Source organism: Astatotilapia calliptera, chromosome 3, assembly GCF_964374335.1.
Source record: "Astatotilapia calliptera chromosome 3, fAstCal68.1, whole genome shotgun sequence".
Classification (NCBI taxonomy): domain Eukaryota; kingdom Metazoa; phylum Chordata; class Actinopteri; order Cichliformes; family Cichlidae; genus Astatotilapia; species Astatotilapia calliptera.
Window position 1 is genome coordinate 17773185 of NC_137424.1, and position 22055 is coordinate 17795239.

Sequence of the window (22055 nt, forward strand, 5' to 3'; positions counted from 1 at the left end):
AAGCTGAAGCTGTATGCAAAAAGTAGCTGAAAAAGCTGAAAAGTTGCAGAAATTGTAAAAACTTTGCAGAAGCAAAAGAAGTTTGCTAAAATGGAATAACTTAGCAGAACTGCAATATCTTAGAGGAAACATAATACTTGGCAGAAATACAATAGCATAGCAGAATTTAGCAGAAATATTGTAACTTACCAGAAACATGATAACTTCTCAAAAATACAAGAATTTAGGAGAAATAGTATAAGATAACAGAAAGAATATATTTAGCCAAAAATACTTAAACATTACAGAAACACTATGATTTAGAAAAATAGTACAACAGAGCAGAAATATTGTGATTTACCAGAGACACTGTGATGAACTATGAATATTGTAATTTTAAATTAAGACTATGTTTTAGCACAAATATTATAATTTGGCAGAAATACTATAATTTAGCAGAAATACTATATTAAGCACAAATCCTATAAAAAGCAGAAATGGTATGATTAAGCATAAATACTACATTTAGTAGAAATACTTTGTTTTAGCACAAATCCTATGAAAAGCAGAAATACTATATTAAGCACAAATCCTATAAAAGCAGAAATAGTATATTAAGCACAAATCTTATAAAATAGCAGAAATAGTGTGATTTAGCACAATAGTAATAAGTTAAAAAGAAAAATTGGAAAATCAAAATGGACAGCTGAAAAAATGCTGAACATGCTGAGGTTCCCTCAAATATACTTGTTAAATGACAAAAATCAGCAAAAAAATTTATGACTGCCACACAATTACAAATATGTACACATGAGGAAACACACATGCACAGAGAGACACACACACAAGATCCAATTCAGTCAACCAGTCTAAATATATTGAATTTGAATCTTACAATGGGATCATCCCATTAAAAGGCTTTCTCTCTCTCTCTGTCTCACACACACACACACACACACACACACACACACACACACACACACACACACACACACACAGGGAGAGAGAAGTAAGTTTCTAGGTCAGCCTGGGAGCTGGTGAATTTGAATCCACCAATCAGAGAGGCTGTGCACTTTTCCCCACCAAAACAGGTGCATCTGTTTACACACGCAGCAGCACAGAGAGACACTGGATTTTTGCAGTCTATTTCTCATAGTGAGGACTCCCCTCAAACAAATGACCGTAATTTCCTAACTGTAGGGGCTAGAACGGTCATTCTTACACCGTTTTGTTCAGAAGAGATGGGAGAATCTTCAAGTGTTGACAATTTAATATTAAAATATGAATTTTTAGAGATATACGACATGGATGACTTGTTGACTTAGAAGCCACGAATTCCCCAATATGCAAATTTGAATGCCTGAGACCACATATGTGATTGGCTGGCTGGGAAGCCGTGCAGGCCCTGATTTGTGGATTTGAATTCCTCAGCCCTCAGATATGATTGGCTGGCTTAGAAGCCACGAAGGCCCCAATATGCAAATTTGAATGCCTCAGGACACTTATTTGATTGGCTGGGAAACTGTGCAGGCCCTGATTTGAAAATTTGAATGTCTCAGTCCTCACAGAGGATTGGCTGCCTGGGGACCTGGCAGAAATATATAGAAATACTATTATTAAGCATAAATACTACATTTAGTAGAAATACTATGTTTTAGCACAAATATTATAAAAAGAAGAAAAACTATAATTTAGCAGAAATACTATATTAAGCACAAATCCTATGAAAAGCAGAAATAGTATAATTTAGCAGAAATACTGTATTTAGCACAAGTACCGAAAAGTACCAGAAATACTATGATTTAGCAGAATAGTAATAACTTATTGAAACACAAATGCACAGAGGGAGACACAAACACAGGCTCTAATCCAGTCAACCAGTCTAACTATGTTCAATTTAAATCCTACAATGACATGCTGTCAAATAAGGGCAGGGTCCTCTCTCTCCCACTAAACACACACACACACACACACACACACACACACACACACACACACACACAGGGAGAGAGGACTAAGTTTCTAGGTCAGCCTGGGAGCTGCTGAATTTGAATCCACCAATCAGAGAGGCTGTTTACGTTTTCCCGCCAAAACAGGTGCATCTTTTTACACACGCAGCACAGAGACATAGACCTGCTTCTTTCAGTTTATTTCACATAGTGAGGATTCCCCTCAAACAAATGACCATAATTTCCTAACCATAGGGGCTAGAGCGGTCATTCTTACACCGTTTTGTTCAGAAGAGATGGGGGAATCTTCAAGTGTTGACAATTTATCATTAAAATATGAATTTTTAGAGATATATGACATGGATGACTTGTTGACTTAGAAGCCACGAATTCCCCAATATGCAAATTTTAATACCTGGAGCCCACATACATGATTGGCTGGCTGGGAAGCTGTGCAGGCCCTGATTTGTGGATTTGAATTCCTCAGCCCTAGGATATGATTGGCTGGCTTAGAAGCCATGAAGGCCCCAATATGCAAATTTGAATGCCTCAGGACACATATATGATTGGCTGGGAAGCCGTGCAGGCCCTGATTTGAAAATTTGAATTTCTCAGTCCTCACAGAGGATTGGCTGCCTGGGGACCTGGCAGAAATATATAGAAATACTATGATTAAGCATAAATACTACATTTAGTAGAAATACTATGTTTTAGCACAAATACTATAAAAAGCAGAAATACTATAATTTAGCAGAAATACTATATTAAGCACAAATCCTATAAAAAGCAGAAATAGGATGATTAAGCATAAACACTACATTTAGTAGAAATACTATGTTTGAGCAAAAATCCTATAAAAAGCAGAAATACTATATTAGGCACAAATCCCATAAAAAGCAGAAATAGTATGATTAAGCATAAATACTACATTTAGTAGAAATACTATGTTTTAGCACAAATAGTATAAAAAGCAGAAATATTGTAATTTAGCAGAAATACTATATTAGGCACAAATCTTATAAAATAGCAGAAATAGTATTATTTAGCACAATAGTAATAAGTTAAACAGAAAAATTGGAAAAGCAAAATGGACAGCTGAAAAAATGCTGAACATGCTGAGGGTCCCTCAAATATACTTGTTAAATGAAAAAATCAGCAAAAAAATGCACAGGGAGAGAGAAGTAAGTTTCTAGGTCAGCCTGGGAGCTGCTGAATTTGAATCCACCAATCAGAGAGCCTGTGTACTTTTTCCCGCCAAAACATGTGCCTCTTTTTACACACGCAGCACAGAGAGGCACAGGATTATTGCAGCCTATTTCTCATAGTGAGGACTCCCCTCAAACAAATGACCATAATTTCCAAACCGTAGGGGCTAGAGCGGTCATTCTTACACCGTTTTGTTCAGAAGAGATGGGGGAATCTTCCAGTGTTTACAATTTATCATTAAAATATGAATTATTAAAGATATTTGACTTGTAATGCACCATAACTGAGTAGAGCGAAGCAAAAACTGCCTTGACTTGCCCTCAAACAACGCTTTCTAACTCGAAATCTATTTGGAGTATCGATATCATTCTTTCACCGTAAGAGACAGCAGGCTTTGGTGAACAATCATGGAAATTTTCAGGTCTCTGTGGAAATCCAACAAAAAGTTATGACGAGAGAAAAAAGTGGTTCATTTCCACAGTTTGAAATCTGAAGAAATCTGAGCGAAGGACGAATTTCCTACCCTCAAACAAGTCCAACTCATTTCAGAACGGTAATAGGTGAGAAAGAAATTCTTGAATTGTGAGCGTCAGGGGTGTCTGAAGATATTCGGGGACAAGCCTCATGTCTTAACTTTGCTTCGTTAAGGAGATATGACGATTCGAATATGCCTCTCATTACAGAAATCCAGCGGTGATTTTGAACAAGCTCTCCATTCACTTTATATGGAGAGTTTTCTGACCTTGTGTTAGTCTGAGGAGATTTGCAAAAATTCTATAAATCCCACAACAATGATGGTGACATTTTCTGAAAGCCAGCAAAAATGCCTACGTTTTGATGTATAATTTGTGGAAGTTGAGTGAAAATTGAGCAAGTAGCAGGAAGTTGTTCGGACATGAAGTGAAAATTGCAAAACCTTCAGTGGCACACTGGAAGCCAAGAGCATAGCAACCATAACAACACATGTATTTTGTGAAAAATCACAATTTTGCAACTCAAAACTTTAAGAGGCATAAAAGTAAAACAGTAAAAGATTTGAAAAAGCTGAATCATACCTGAATAGCCCAATAATTTGTGAACATTTTAAAGTTTGAATGGTTGTTCTAGGTGAAAATATGAGGAAGTAGTTAAGTTTCAAAAACAAGCAAATTTTAGCAGAATTGCTGAAGTTTCCCATTCATTTCAATGGGACAAATTAAAGGAAAAAAGTGGAATATTTTAAAAAGTATAATAGTTAAAAATAGCAAAAATCATAGCAGGAATTAGCAAAAATAGCTGAATAGTTTAAAATTTGAACGGTGAAAATCGGCTGAAAATTGTGGAAGTAGTTTAACGGCGAAAAGTGTACGGAAGCAACTAGAATAATAACTAGAAAAATTTGCATTTCCTGCGAAAATGCAGTGTGGATGCTTTAAAGCTGAAGCTGTATGCAAAAACTAGCTGAAAAAGCTGAAAAGTTGCAGAAATTGTAAAAACTTTGCAGAAGCAAAAGAAGTTTGCTAAAATGGAATAACTTAGCAGAACTGCAATATCTTAGAGGAAACATAATACTTGGCAGAAATACAATAGCATAGCAGAATTTAGCAGAAATATTGTAACTTACCAGAAACATGATAACTTCTCAAAAATACAAGAATTTAGGAGAAATAGTATAAGATAACAGAAAGAATATATTTAGCCAAAAATACTTAAACATTACAGAAACACTATGATTTAGAAAAATAGTACAACAGAGCAGAAATATTGTGATTTACCAGAGACACTGTGACGAACTATGAATATTGTAATTTTAAATTGAGACTATGTTTTAGCAAAAATATTATAATTTGGCAGAAATACTATAATTTAGCAGAAATACTATATTAAGCACAAATCCTATAAAAAGCAGAAATGGTATGATTAAGCATAAATACTACATTTAGTAGAAATACTTTATTTTAGCACAAATCTCATCAAAAGCAGAAATACTGTACTATGATTTAGTAGAAAAACTATAATTAATCAGAAATACTAAATTTAGCAGAAATACTATATTAAGCACAAATACTATGAAAAGCAGAAATAGTATGATTAAGCATAAATACTACATTTAGCAGAAATACTATATTAAGCACAAATCCTATAAAAGCAGAAATAGTATATTAAGCACAAATCTTATAAAATAGCAGAAACAGTATGATTTAGCACAATAGTAATAAGTTAAACAGAAAAATTGGAAAAGCAAAATGGACAGCTGAAAAAATGCTGAACATGCTGAGGGTCCCTCAAATATACTTGTTAAATGACAAAAATCTGCAAAAAAATTTATTACAGCCATACAATCACAAATATGTACACATGAGGAAACACACATGCACAGAGAGACCCACACACAAGATCCAATTCAGTCAACCAGTCTAAATATATTGAATTTAAATCTTAGAATGAGATCATCCCATTAAAAGCCTTTCTCTCTCTCTCTCTCTCTCTCTCTCTCTGTCACACACACACACACACACACACACAGGGAGAGAGAAGTAAGTTTCTAGGTCAGCCTGGGAGCTGCTGAATTTGAATCCACCAATCAGAGAGGCTATGCACTTTTCCCCACCAAAATGGGTGCTTCTGTTTACACACGCAGCACAGAGAGAGACACTGGATTATTGCAGTCTATTTCTCATAGTGACGACTCCCCTCAAACAAATGACCATAATGTCCTAACCGTAGGGGCTAGAACGGTCATTCTTACACCGTTTTGTTCAGAAGTGATGGGGGAATCTTCAAGTGTTGACAATTTATCATTAAAATATGAATTTTTAGAGATATATGACATGGATGACTTGTTGACTTAGAAGCCACGAATTCCCCAATATGCAAATTTGAATGCCTGAGGCCACATATATGATTGGCTGGCTGGGAAGCTGTGCAGGCCCTGATTTGTGGATTTGAATTCCTCAGCCCTCAGATATGATTGGCTGGCTTAGAAGCCATGAAGGCCCCAATATGCAAATTTGAATGCCTCAGGACACTTATATGATTGGCTGGGAAACCGTGCAGGCCCTGATTTGAAAATTTGAATGTCTCAGTCCTCACAGAGGATTGGCTGCCTGGGGACCTGGCAGAAATATATAGAAATACTATGATTAAGCATAAATACTACATTTAGTAGAAATACTATGTTTTAGCACAAATACTATAAAAAGCAGAAATACTATAATTTAGCAGAAATACCATATTAAGCACAAATCACATAAAAAGCAGAAATACTATATTAGGTACAAATCCTATAAAAAGCAGAAATACTATATTAAGCACAAATTCTATAAAAAGCAGAAATACTATATTAAGCACAAATTCTATAAAAAGCAGAAATACTATATTAAGCACAAATCCTATTAAAAGCAGAAATACTATATTAAGCACAAATCTTATGAAATAGCAGAAACAGTATGATTTAGCACAATAGTAATAAGTTAAACAGAAAAATTGGAAAAGCAAAATTGACAGCTGAAAAAATGCTGAACATGCTGAGGGTCCCTCAAATATACTTGTTAAATGAAAAAATCAGCAAAAAAATGCACAGGGAGAGAGAAGTAAGTTTCTAGGTCAGCCTGGGAGCTGCTGAATTTGAATCCACCAATCAGAGAGCCTGTGTACTTTTTCCCGCCAAAACAGGTGCATCTTTTTACACACGCAGCAGAGAGAGGCACAGGATTATTGCAGCCTATTTCTCATAGTGAGGACTCCCCTCAAACAAATGACCATAATTTCCAAACCGTAGGGGCTAGAGCGGTCATTCTTACACCGTTTTGTTCAGAAGAGATGGGGGAATCTTCCAGTGTTAACAATTTATCATTAAAATGTGAATTTTTAGAGATATACGACATGGATGACTTGTTGACTTAGAAGCCACGAATTCCCCCAATATGCAAATTTGAATGCCTGAGGCCACATATATGATTGGCTGCCTGGGAAGCCATGCAGGCCCTGATTTGTGGATTTGAATTCCTCAGCCCTCAGATATGATTGGCTGGCTTAGAAGCCATGAAGGCCCCAATATGCAAATTTGAATGCCTCAGGACACATATATGATTGGCTGGGAAACCGTGCAGGCCCTGATTTGAAAATTTGAATGTCTAAGTCCTCACAGAGGATTGGCTGCCTGGGGACCTGGCAGAAATATATAGAAATACTATGATTAAGCATAAATACTACATTTAGTAGAAATACTATGTTTTAGCACAAATACTATAAAAAGCAGAAATACTATAATTTAGCAGAAATACTATATTAAGCACAAATCCTATAAAAAGCAGAAATACTATATTAGGCACAAATCCTATAAAAAGCAGAAATAGTATGATTAAGCATAAATACTACATTTAGTAGAAATACTATGTTTTAGCACAAATAGTATAAAAAGCAGAAATATTATAATTTAGCACAAATAGTATAAAAAGCAGAAATATTATAATTTAGCACAAATAGTATAAAAAGCAGAAATATTATAATTTAGCACAAATAGTATAAAAAGCAGAAATACTACATTTAGTAGAAATACTATGTTTTAGCACAAATAGTATAAAAAGCAGAAATATTATAATTTAGCACAAATAGTATAAAAAGCAGAAATATTATAATTTAGCACAAATAGTATAAAAAGCAGAAATATTATAATTTAGCACAAATAGTATAAAAAGCAGAAATACTACATTTAGTAGAAATACTATGTTTTAGCACAAATAGTATAAAAAGCAGAAATATTATAATTTAGCACAAATAGTATAAAAAGGAAAATATTATAATTTAGCACAAATAGTATAAAAAGCAGAAATATTATAATTTAGCACAAATAGTATAAAAAGCAGTAATACTACATTTAGTAGAAATACTATGTTTTAGCACAAATAGTATAATAAAGCAGAAATACTATAATTTAGCAGAAATACTGTATTTAGCACAAGTACCAAAAAGTACCAGAAATACTATGATTTAGCAGAATAACTTACAAAATTACAAATATGGAGGCATATTGAAACAGAAATGCAGAGAGGGACACACAAACACAGGCTCTAATCCAGTCAATCAGTCTAACTATATTCAATTTAAATCCTACAATGACATGCTGCCAAATAAGGGCAGGGTCCTCTCTCTCCCACTAAACACACACACACACACACACACACACACACACACACACACACACACACACACACACACACACACACACACAGACAGACACAGAGGGAGAGAGCTGCCGAATTTAAATCCACCAATCAGAGTGGCTGTTTACGTTTTCCCGCCAAAAAAGGTGCATCTTTTTACACACGCAGCAGAGAGAGGCACAGGATTATTGCAGTGTATTTCTCATAGTGACGATCTCCTCAAACAAATGACCATAATTTCCTAACCGTAGGGGCTAGAACGGTAATTCTTACACCGTTTTGTTCAGAAGAGATGGGGGAATCTTCCAGTGTTTACAATTTATCATTAAAATATGAATTATTAAAGATATTTGACTTCTAATGCACCATAACTGAGTAGAGCGAAGCAAAAACTGCCTTGACTTGCCCTCAAACAACGCTTTGTAACTTGAAATCTGTTTGGAGTATCAATATCATTCTTTCACCGTAAGAGACAGCAGGCTTTGGTGAACAATCATGGAAATTTTCAGGTCTCTGTGGAAATCCAACAAAAAGTTATGACGAGAGAAAAAAGTGGTTCATTTCCACAGTTTGAAATCTGAAGAAATCTGAGCGAAGGACGAATTTCCTACCCTCAAACAAGTCCAACTCATTTCAGAACGGTAATAGTTGAGAAAGAAATTCTTGAATTGTGAGCGTCAGGAGTGTCTGAAGATATGCCGGGACAAGCCTCATGTCTTAACTTTGCTTCGTTAAGGAGATATGACGATTCGAATATGCCTCTCATTACAGAAATGCAGCGGTGATTTTGAACAAACTCTCCATTGACTTTATATGGAGAGTTTTCTGACCTTGTGTTAGTCTGAGGAGATTTGCGAAAGTTCTATGAATACCACAACAATGATAGTGACATTTTCTGAAAGCCAGCAAAAATACCTACGTTTTGATGTATAATTTGTGGAAATTGAGTGAAAATTGAGCAAGTAGCAAACAGTTGTTCGGACATGAAGAGAAGACTGCAAAACCTTCAGTGACACACTGGAAGCCAAGAGCATAGCAACCATAACAACGCATGTATTTTGTGAAAAATCACAATTTTGCAACTCAAAACTTTAAGAGGCATAAAAGTAAAACAGTAAAAGATTTGAAAAAGCTGAATCATACCTGAATAGCCCAATAATTTGTGAACATTTTAAAATTTGAATGGTTGTTCTAGGTGAAAGTATGAGGAAGTAGTTAAGTTTCAAAAACAAGCAAATTTTAGCAGAATTGCTGAAGTTTCCCATTCATTTCAATGGGACAAATTAAAGGAAAAAAGTGGAATATTTTAAAAAGTATAATAGTTAAAAATAGCAAAAGTCATAGCCGGAAAGAGCAAAAATAGCTGAATAGTTTAAAATTTGAACGGTGAAAATCGGCTGAAAATTGTGGAAGTAGTTCTACGGCGAAAAGTGTACGGAAGTCCTAAGAATAATAATAATAACTAGAAAAATTTGCATTTCCTGCGAAAATGCAGTGTGGATGCTTAAAGCTGAAGCTGTATGCAAAAAGTAGCTGAAAAAGCTGAAAAGTTGCAGAAATTGTAAAAACTTTGCAGAAGCAAAGGAACATTGCTAAAATGTAATAATTTAGCAGAACTGCAATATCTTAGAGGAAACATAATACTTGGCAGAAATACAATAGCATAGCAGAACTTAGCAGAAATATTGTAACTTACCAGAAACATAACTTCTCAAAAATACAAGAATTTAGGAGAAATAGTATAAGATAACAGAAAGAATAAAGGCACAAATCCTATAAAAAGCAGAAATACTATATTAGGCACAAATAGTATAAAAAGCAGAAATACTATAATTTAGCAGAAATACTATATTAGGCACAAATCTTATGAAAAGCAGAAATAGTATGATTTAGCAGAAATACTGTATTTACCACAAGTACCGAAAAGTACCAGAAATACTATGATTTAGCAGAATAGTAATAACTTACAAAATTACAAATATGGAGGCATATTGAAACACAAATGCACAGAGGGACACACAAACACAGGCTCTAATCCAGTCAACCAGTCTAACTATATTCAATTTAAATCCTACAATGACATGCTGCCAAATAAGGGCAGGGTCCTCTCTCTCCCACTAAACACACACACACTCTGTGGGGTCCAGCCTGTACTCACAGTGTAGAGTAGCAGTGGCAGGTAAAGAAGAGGATCTTGGTAAATGTTTACAGATGTTGTGGCTAATTTGGGCTGCTGGTAACAAAGAACACTCACCAATGCTGTCTCAACACAGGTTTTCTCATCACTGATGCCCATGGTTGCTGTTAGAGGTCAATCTATTACATCAAAGTCTTTGCATGATTCTCCAGTGTTTAGCAAGGAGATGTGAAGTGGGTCACCAGCCAAGTCGTTGTACAGTTTATTTCTGTTAAATGCCTCACATAATAATATGAGGGTAAAATGAGGCACTGTGAAAGTCATCTGTGTAATAATGACAATAATAATAATAATATCAATAATAATAATAACAACAATATATACACTTAAAAACTACCCCGCACACAATAGTTTTGCACCTGAGCACTTTATTCATCACTTAAATCACTTTTAACTGGATTATCAATGTCTGACAGTTTTTGGTCTGTTTACAAGTTTTACTGTTTATGTTTATTTGTCTTTACTTTTGTGAATAGCTGCTGTAGGATGTATATATAATCATATTGATTATATTTAAACATTGCACTTTCTATTGTGCTTGGAGCATGTTACCTGACTGTTGTACACTAATATTGTATATAACAGCAGCTTACTATCTCACCTGATTCCTCCTTCCATGACTTGATTGAGCCTTGGTCTGCTGATGACCATTTAATAGCTGGCCCTGGTTCCAACCCCTGAAAAAAAGCAATAACAAATATTTAAAAAAAAAAATACTTATCAAACAAGCATATAACATATTATTTATTGCAGGTTAGAAAAGAACATTAAAGGGTGAGGCCTTAATATGAATCTCAGTGCTGTTTGGGTTTGTCTCACGGTTGCTCTGTCTTGGTGTAGGTGTGAAGAGACAACCTTCAGCTTCATTTCTGATTGAAAGAGCAAGGCTCACACTGTGCGATTTTGTCAGTCGCGTGATTCAGCTCCTGCTCAAACTGTACGATTGACTCGCAGGGGTTAGAGCAGGGGTGTCAAACTCAAATACACAGAGGGTCAAAATTCAAAACTGGAACAAAGTCGCGGGCTAACATTAATATTTATTGAAAAAAAAAATCTTCCTCCAGATTTAAGAATGAATCTGTTCTTATGGACTCAAACAAGTTTTGCTGAAAAACTGAATATGGAACAAGCAAAGTTTAATACTAAACAATATATATATATATATAAGCTGGATAATACCAGTAGGCCAGCTCTAATAATAATTTGGTATGGCTTCGCGGGCCAAATGTAATTAGGCTGCGGGACAAATTTGGCCCGCGGGCCAGAGTTTGACACCTATGGGTTAGAAGTTCATAGGTCACGATGCAGGGTCTCACACTATACCGCCCGATGCTCTGATGCGACCTGAGTGCTCACACTGTGTGTCCATAAAATGAAGGTTATAACAGAAATTCTGTCGCTCTCCCTGTCTGTCTTTCACTCACACAGACACACCACCGCCATCAACTTTGCTAAATTGCTAATGAAAAACGTCAGGCAGCTGTGATTGAGCAGCAATGTCTATCCAACTATTTTCACGGTTGTTGTGGTCGTGATAATTTTGTGAGGCCACATCGAAAAGGCTCGGATGAGCTTTCCAAAGTTCTACAAGTTGTGCCTGCATCGCTTGTGTCCAGATCACACGCTGCACTGCCGTGCTGTGCAGTCTTTTTCGCTGACATTTGTGTTTGCGCGTGTGCAGTGTGACAAACTGCGGTGACACCCTCAGGACAGTCCCGAGGCAGGACCAAGCGATTGATGATCGGGAGCTGGTCGTGAGGTGTTAATCACTTCTCGTTACCCCACGTATACTACACGATGCACGAGGCAGGCCAAAATCGGGCCGAAAAAAGTCGCAGTGTCTGCCCAGCAGAGAGGCAGTCTTATGCTGGGCTTACACTGTGCGATTTACTCGCAGGGGTTAGAAGTTCATAGGTCACGGTGCAGGGTCTCACACTATACGACCCGATGCTCTGATGCGACCTGAGTGCTCACACTGTGCGTGCATAAAATGAAGGTTATAACAGAAATTCTGTCGCTCGCTCTCTCTGTCTTTCACTCACACAGACACACCACCACCATCAACTTTGCTAAATTGCTAATGAAAAACATTGATCAGGCAGCTGTGATTGAGCAGCAGTGTCGATCCAACTATTTTCACGGTTGTTGTGGTCGTGATAATTTTGTGAGGCCACATCGAAAAGGCTCGGATGAGCTTGCCAAAGTTCTACAAGTTGTGCCTCCACCGCTTGTGTCCAGATCACAGGCTGCACTGCCGTGCTGCGCCGTCTTTTTCGCTGACATTTGTGTTTGCGCGTGCGCAGTGTGACAAACTGCGGTGACACCCTCACGGCGGTCGCGAGGATTTCAAACAGGTTTGAAATCCTCACGACCAAGCGATTGATGATCGGGAGCTCGTCGTGAGGTGTCAATCGCTTGTCGTTACCCCACGTATACTACACGATGCACGACGCACGATGAAGGCCAAAATCGGGCCGATCGCCAAAACGGTCGCACGACTCAAAAATCGGCTCAAAATGGGCCAAAAATCGCACAGTGTGAGCCCAGCACTACACACAATGGCTATAAAATAATTGAGAGGCAGAGGCCTGTGACATCCACCAGGTACAAAGAGGGCTAGATGATGGCACTCAAAATGAAGCTTGAGTTAGTCAGAGTCATTTATAATTCTGTGAATTTATCTTTTTACAAGTAGACAAACAGCAACACTGAACTGAATTGAACAACCATGCATGCATTGTTTACCAAGTCTCTCAGAGTATAATTTCTCTGACCTTTCTCAGTGTCCGACAGAGTACCCAAATAGCATACCTTTATTTAAAATGTAATTTTAATAAATAGCACTAGAATACAGGTAACTGATATTCAATTTTAAAAGTTATTTCTGGAAATAAATTTAATTCAAGTGTCAAAATGATAATAAAACCTTTTTTCAATGTGTCATTTTGTGTATGATTTATAAGACAACACATAAAGTTCAACTTAAGTGATGATCAAATCTGCAGGTCATTAATCAATATATAAAACTAAAATAAATGTATTTTAGTTACACAGCACACAAACACGGAAGCAAGACATGTAATTAGAATTACATATAATAAATATGGATTCATTAGTGCAATTTCTTTAACCATAGAGAATGACTAAATCCTTCAGGACAATGGTCATATCAGTGCACTGAACTCACTATGTTATCCATCTAACAGCCTCAACATGTTCTCACTGTAATTTCCCCTCATGAATGAATTTATGCTGCACTAATCTGAATGTTCGGAGGGAAATCAAACGCATTTTACTCGCAGTACTCAAGCTGACTTACCTTTGTTTGAATGATGAGGTATTCACAACGTGGAGTCTAAAAATAGCCAAATCTTGTAACCAACCATTGGTTAATCGGATGTGCGCCTCCAGACATTTATAATTGCGAAATGGTTCGCTGTGTATGCGCTGACTCCACAGGTACGGAAATATATCAGGCTTCGGGGCTTCTGCTCCACTGCCGTTTTTTCATACGGGTCCACATTTCCAATGCACGCTATATTTTGCAAGTACCGTCTCTTCGCATCCGACATAATCTGAATCTATAAAGTTTTTTTTTTGTTTTGAGCTGCTTTTAAGTACGGTTTGTATCTTCCGTCCAAACGAGTGTGTTTGTTTTGATTCGTGGCCTGATAAAATGGTGACATGCTCCCACAATGCATTGCGGCGTGACGTCAACTCCAAAGCCCTATAACAGATTTTATAAATCTCAAATTTTACGTTTGAGACTTATAAAATAGTAATGATAATTCCATAATTAAAATTAGACGAGTTAACAAACAAAAATAACCCAAAACAGTGATAACATAAAATCATTACAAGGCAGTCCAATCACGAAACACAATCGTAGTTAGCCAATCAGAGCGGGTGACAACAGATTACGTCACAAGTTGTAACTTAAAGACCGGCGGGAACCTTGTTGGATCTTTCCGAATCTACTTCGAGGGACACAGACGGCTTTTACTGTATAAAACGTAAGTATCTGACTTCTAACTCCGTTAAATGTCATGAATTCCGTTTTCATGGATGCCTGGATGTTAAACTCAATTGTTACACCTGGTAGAGCAGAACGCTGATCGTTTTATTAAAGATGAAAGACTTTAGACAGTTTTTCAGCTCTCAGTAATGCCACAGTGATCGTTTGATATATGGAGTTTAGTTCCAGACACGGCTAGTAACGTCAGACTGAACAACCGGATTGAATTTTGAGGGTGTTTTTTTACTACCCTTAATACAATATAGGGCAAGACACAAGATCTAGCCATTTAACTTGCTGTCAATATAAAGACTGTCAAAGTACCAAAACTTAATCTGACTTTTCTTTCTTTTTCCTATGTTACGTTTCTATTGCAGAGAAATTCATTATCAATAAATTCACATTTACTATTGACAGTAATATATTAGTGGGTGTCATAGTTGATGAACTTATTGTCTCATGGGTATTTAATTGAAAAAAAGATCTAAATGTATTAATGAAAAATAATTTCAGTCCTAATTTTTTATATGAAATATTAAGATCTTAACGAATTTGACAAATCTTCAAGATCTATAACAGTTTTATAAACTTTAAGATGTTAAGTTTGAGCTGTGAGTCTCTAACTTTGCTTAAGGCTGGCACTCTGCCCTGGCAACAACACTTTCTAGCACTTTCTCAATTAAGCTATACAAAAACTGAATAACCAATAGGAATTAAGCTAAAAGAGTTAAACAAAAACCTAATGGAAACCATATTCTGAATAACTTCATCTCCCACAATGCCTCTCGTCAAAAAAGCCATTTTCTTACAGAGGGTGAGACTGAAGTGAAAACAGGGTACATTACTGTCTTTCTATTGGCTCAAATGATTAACACAGGGGACCAATAGAGAGAGGCACAAATGATTAACACAGGGGACCAATAGAAAGAGCCACGTTTATGTGTGTGTGTGTGTGGGGGGGGGGGGGGGGGGGGGGGAGAGAGAATGTATACTGAAACAACGAACATTTCATAGGCATTTCAATAAAGTTAAATCATCTCTGCTCTTTAGAAATTCAAAGCCACAGACCAAATTGTGAATAGAACTGTAATTTCACTGTTTCACTTCAGCAGCATCAATCTTTGCACAGACAATCTTCATATGATGATTTCTTGTTTATTGTCAGTATTTTCAAAGGAGATTATATGCTAGAAAATACAAAAAATAAATGAATAACAATTTGGTGAGAAAAAACATTACTTTCACCAACTTGTCTTTGCTGTAATATTTAGATTAATTCATAGAAGTCTTAGAACTGTCAGCTTTATTTTAAAACCAACGTTGTATATCAAAAAAAAAAACTTTTAGACAGGCCTGTGTTTTTGGCCTGTCATTTTTAAGCAGGAACCTCAGAAAGGTATTTATGAGTTTTGTTTGACATCAGAAAGTAAAAAGACTGCACAAAAGCTACACGTGTTACCATATTATATGACCCTTGCTATAATAGAAATGTATTAACCCCTTAATATTTTTTTGTGTTGCTTTTTTTTCAGAATGGCTTTGACAAAACTTCTCAACAACCGCCCTGACACGCCATACTTCCGGCCACCCCCACTGCACATAAAAATTTTAAAGTCCTGTGACCAGCTAAAAGTCATTAGCTGGGACTTCAAAGATGCAACACCAAAACCCCTGATGACAAAGACGAACACCATTGCGGCGATCACCGATGGCCAGACTGTGACAAAGGTCACAATATTTGAAGCACATGCCTCTAAAGTCCAGCAGGGGGGGTCATTTATTATGAGAGGCCATGAACTCAGTGGCACAGGCCCCCCTTACAACATTAGTGTCACACCCAGAACACAATTTTTTAGGGCACCGACCCTAAGTGTGAGGGAAGGTCTAGTAAAACAAGCAGAGGATCTTCTGCATCCTCTTGCTCCTCTCACCTCACTCAACATGAGCTCCACAAATGACGGACTCATGACAGTTCAAGGGGAGGTGGTGGAGGTAAGTATTTGTGGTTCCATCAGAATTTACATGGATTTAGGTTTCCAAATAAGCCATTATTGCCAGTATTTTTTACAGTGAAAATAATTTGGGTTTTTGCTGTCAAGCAGAGACTAAATTCTGTTAAGATTGTTAAGCACAATTTTTAAAAAATATTTTCCTCAGAGCATTTCTGGCATTTTTGCAGCCAATTTGCATTGTGCCTACGTACATTTGTGTTGTAAGGGCTAGATTTTAATGAACAGTCTCTACTTGATAAATAATTATTTATTTAAAACAGAATAATTATTTTATACACTTCTGTATATAAATTCGCACAAAAGTCTTAATCTAAATATATCCTTTATAATAAAAATAAAAGCAGATACAACAGAAATGGTCAGAAAGTACCCTGAATTGTTCATAATGGAAAACAAGTAGATTTTATATACCTGAAACTGGCAAACTTTTCATTTATGTTGCTGTCACTTAAACTAAGTTGCAAAATGTATTGTTTATAGAAGGATTTCCTACAACCTGTTTCATAATCACAGTATATGAAAATCATCCTAATGACCGATACAGATAAAACTGCTTCTGATAAGATAAATGGCAGAATACTTAACAACAACCATAACATAATCTAAACAGATTACTGAAGAAATAAAAACCTATCACAGATAACTACACTGACTATTACTGACATTAAATTTCAATTTACTTTTCAGGTTTCTGCTGTAAAGAAGGTGCTGTCGGGAAAAGAATACGTTCCCCTTAAAAATCTGCAGCTGAAGGAGGTAATGATGGAATTTAAGTTTTATATTGAAAATGGTTAAACTAATGTGACAAATTTGACATTGCTGGTACAGAATGTATGAGGCTGTGAGCTTTTTTTCTAGTTACTGGACTTGTTATCATTTAATTAATTAATGAATCTTTAATTCTGTCATGTTTGTGATTTCAGGATGGTTTTGCCATGACAATCTGCCTCTGGAGGGAGGCAGCTGCCAATAACTTCAACGTGGGAGACCACATCAGCGTCTCTCACGTTAAGCATAGACAGTCGTCTTATGGCATACATCTTCAGAGTACAACATTTACAAAGATTGAGGTATGAAGAAGCTAAACCTTTGTTTGTCTTATCAACAAATGTTTAAAACTATGTTTTCAAATTTGACATAACATTATATATATTTTATTATCTTACACACACACGCACGCACGTACGCACACACACACACACAAACACTAGATAGATAGATAGATAGATAGATAGATAGATAGATAGATAGATAGAAAAATTCACCACTCGCCCCTGCGGGTGGTCAATCCTTCAAGCTCGGGTCCTCTACCAGAGGCCTGGGAGCTTGTGGGTCCTGCGCAGTATCTTAGCTGTTCCTAGAACTGCACTTTTCTGGACAGAGATCCCGCACCACTATGTCCGGTTGGCTAACCAACCGGACATAGTGGTGCGCAGTCCTGGGAAGAGCTAAGATATTGCGCAGAATCCTCAAGCTCCCAGGCCTCTAGTAGAGGACCCGAGCTTGAAGGATTGACCGCCCGCAGGGGCGTGCTGGGTATTTTTTTTCTCCAGGTGAACATAATTAAGCATTTTGGAATTTACTTACCTGGATGATTGAGCATGCATCAAGACATAATGTGTGTATGTATGTGTCTTGGTGACTTAGTGAAACCACGTGATGACCATAGGTTTTCTTTTTTTCTTGTTGGATAAAGAAACCCAACGTTTTCTGGGCTAAATGTGTGCCTATGCTGTGTCAACAGACAAAAGTCGAGGAGCGAGCTGAAATTCTCATCATTGGTGTGGCCACGGCAGAAATGCCAAACCACCTGGAGGTGTTACTGGAGGATGGAAAGACCCTTTACATTCAAAATGAGCTGTGGAGTCCCTTTGACAAGGAACTGGAGGAGGCAGCAATCAAAGTCACAGTTAAAATAAAGGGAAACCATATTGTACATATTCAAAAATATCAATACGAATAGTTTAAACAAAACGTACCGTTCCTTTGTTCAGAAATGTGATTGTATTTTATAACTTAAAAAGTATGAATTTTTTTTCCTATCAGTATTTATAATTTTTAATGACATTTTGTTAAGTTCTCTACTATAGTTAACACTGGAAAATACTAAAACTGTTAAGTATTTATATATTAAAAATTCTACATAATAATCTTATATTTGTGTTTGTTTGTAATTTTTGGAACACTGGAAGTCTATAAAATGTTTTTTAAAAAAAGAAGAATAACAGAACTGATCAAGGCTTAATGTTGAATTTTGTAGATAATAAAGGGGGCAGGTCTATAAACAATATTTGATTTGTACCTTTTGAAAAAGCCAACAAATTCCTTCCATTATTGATTTTAACATTCCTGCTCTTTTAATTTTTAATTCAAATAATTGTGGTAGGGCAAAATGATGAACTCGAGATTTCTGGGTGAATATGATATCAATTAGAATAGAATAGATTAGAATAATCATTTAATTGTCCCACAAGGGGAAATGTGCTTGTATCAGCAGCACAAAAAAAACCCCCACATATACAAACAGAACAGGACACAGAACAGAAACAATTGTTACATATTTACATCATGGACAATAGTTACCAAAGCAGAGTACAGTACAGTTGTTAAAATTTGAGTACAGATCGAGTGCAAACAGAGCAGGATACTGAAAAATGTTTAAATAGTTAGGAATATTTAGAATTAGAAAACTGCAGATTGTGTATCGTACTTGTGCATTAAAAAGTAGACATAACTCCCAATAAGTGGGTGTATATATATATAAACTGAGAAAAGTAATGTACATAGGTGTAGATCAGCAGGTGGTTCTCCTGAAACCAGTGGACTCAGTACAGACCTGTGGTGATGACAACTATGGCAGAGTTGTCAGAGAACTTCTGTTGGTGGCAGCGTGGGGAGGTGATGGAGAAGTCTGCAGTCTAGGAGGTGAAGAGGAACAGATCCATCACAGTTCCCTGTGAGGCCACCGTACTGCAGACAGTGTATCAGAGACACAGCCCTGTGTCATCACATACTGTGGGCGTTCTGTGAGGTAGTCCAGTATCCACTGTCCAACAATTGAAGCATCCGTTGGAATTGTGAACATATCCTTGTTTGCCATGTTTATGTTCACAGGCTATTTTAAAAATTTATACATATACATATATATATATTTATACATGGGAAGTGAGAAACAAAATATGTTTTCTGATTTGTTGGAGTTTTTTGCACATACCGTGTGGCAAGGATAAACAACATATTCAAATGCCACATTAAAATTTTCAAAAGCTTCTTTTTTCAATTAGTTTACAGTTTCCTAATTTGATGATGAATATGGTACCAAACTAAGGAATACTGTTGAAATGAAGTTCACATTGTGATATATTTTAGGTATGGAGAGTCACACAGCTGAACAATTGATGTGCATATTTAAAGAAACAGGGATAAAATAAAGAACATTGTTGGGGAATAAATTATATTGAAAAATAATCAATGTTAGAGAGTGACTTATGATCAGATAATATTTGGGTTAACTTTACCTCTTACAGCTTTTCACATAGTACTGTGACCAGGATGAAAGTCATCATGAAGAAGCTGTAAACAGTAGAATCATTAACATGAATGTTATGGTTCTACTTTGACTCATGTCAGCTGTGTGACCTCATAAAATGATAAACAGAAACACATAGCACTGGATGAGACCTTCATGAACTTTTCAAACAGACTTAATGGGTCAAACTATATGTCTGACCCATTATCAATATATATATTAGAGCAGCGGTCCCCAACCTTTTTTACGCCACGGACCGGTTCATGCCCGACAATATTTTCACAGACCGGCCTATAAGGTGTCGCGAATAAATACAACAAAATAAAACTAGTACCGGTACCGAAAAAAAGAAGATTTATTCATAACACACGTGAAAAGACCCAGGAAAACCGAGTTAACGATAAAACGATGACAAAATAACGCTGAAAACCGATAAAAATCCTGAAAACTATACATTTCACACCTGAGCCTCAACTCTCGCAGCCCGGTACCAAACGACTCACGGACCGGTACCGGTCCGAGGCCCTGGGGTTGGGGACCGCTGTTTTAGAGCAGTCTAAGCACAGATGTGGAAAACCACTGTTACACCTATTCTATACTCATGTACTTACTGACACCCCATACTAAGACAATATTCATACAAACACACTTTAAGCTTTCTTTACTTATCCTCTTAAACACTTTCTTTTTTTGAGATTGTGTAATCTCTATAAAGAATATGTGTAATGGTTCAATAGATTCTGATTTAAATGTCCATAGTAATCAAATGATCATTATTGTGCAGCCTACAATTCAAGAGTTAGAGCTGTGTGTTTGTATGAATTCAGGTTGCTATACTTATAGACTAAAATTACAGTAATTCACTATTTACCCAAACAAGTTACGTTGTTTGGGTAAATAGATTGTGGTTTTTCTACAACATAATTATTCAACAATCAAAAATACAAAACAATATATGTGCACATTAATCCAAAGTTCAGTTTTATATATCCGATATTGTTTGTAAAATCTGGTGACACAAACACAGGCAAAAATTCATTGTTGGTGTGACATGTGGCTCTATTTACCTTTGAACAATGATGTGCTGCTAAAAAAAATAATATGTTAATTAAAAATGTTTTTGTTTAGTAAAAGGACTGAAATCACAAGGAAACTGTCACCTTAAAGCCTCACTTTAAATACCATCACAAACAGATGTTTTCCACGCAGTTAACAAAGCTCCAGCACATCCGATCACTGCATCTAAATCTAAAAGAAGACAAAAACATATCAAATATAATTTACACAATGGAAGCCTTTTGATTTAATAAATAAGCTCAAAATAAGTGTTACCGTTGAATATTTGTGGGAAAAATCTGATGCTACCCCAAGAATGCAAAGTCACACTGGAAACGATGACAGGCTTGCAGCCCTCTGTCTTCCTGGAGTGAGGTGCCTGATCAGTAGCAGTGAGTTGACAGAAGTTGGTGTCTGTAAGAGTGGCCAAACACTGATACTCTGTCCACTTGAGTAGAGTCTAAGAAGCTGGAATGCAGGCACACTGGATGAGCTTGTTCTAAAAAATACAGAAAAAGGAACATTTTATTTGTGTTAAGGCCTAAAAACTACAAATAAGTTATACAATGAACAATGTTGAAATACCTTATAGGTGCTGCAGGCCACATAACCAGAATCCAGAGCAATCTCACACTCGCATGATGGTGAGGAAAGACATGAGCTCTGCAATGAGGTTTGAATGTCCCAGTTGGGACACTGAAGAACTCAAAAGACAGCAATACCTGCACAGAGAGACAGAGTAGAAAAAGCATAGATTTGTAATCCATAATGTGAATTAAAACTCAAAAAGTGTCAACAAGTATAATCATTTGAGTGTGGAATTATTTATGCACTAAACAGGATTTTAATATATTAATTGAATTAAAAACACTGACATTTTTTTTTATCAAAGATAAAGAATCATACCTCTCTCTGCTCTGAGGATCACTGAGCATCTCTGACAGGAAATACAGTTTCCTCAGTAGGAG

At 36.4% G+C, this 22055-nt stretch overlaps 2 protein-coding genes across 3 annotated transcripts in view; one reads left to right on the plus strand and one right to left on the minus strand.

Annotated features, from left to right (window-relative positions):
* Positions 1 to 22055, minus strand: part of LOC145425228 (protein TANC1-like) — a 192904-nt gene that overhangs the window by 24116 nt on the left and 146733 nt on the right. The gene's annotated exons all lie outside the window — the stretch shown is intronic.
* LOC145425236 (uncharacterized) lies at positions 15681 to 18657 on the plus strand. The gene is made up of 4 exons (XM_080298216.1): positions 15681 to 16482; positions 17190 to 17258; positions 17426 to 17572; positions 18247 to 18657. The coding sequence occupies exons 1-4, from the start codon at positions 16024 to 16026 to the stop codon at positions 18463 to 18465; spliced, it is 894 nt and encodes a 297-aa protein (XP_080154342.1). The 5' UTR covers positions 15681 to 16023; the 3' UTR covers positions 18466 to 18657.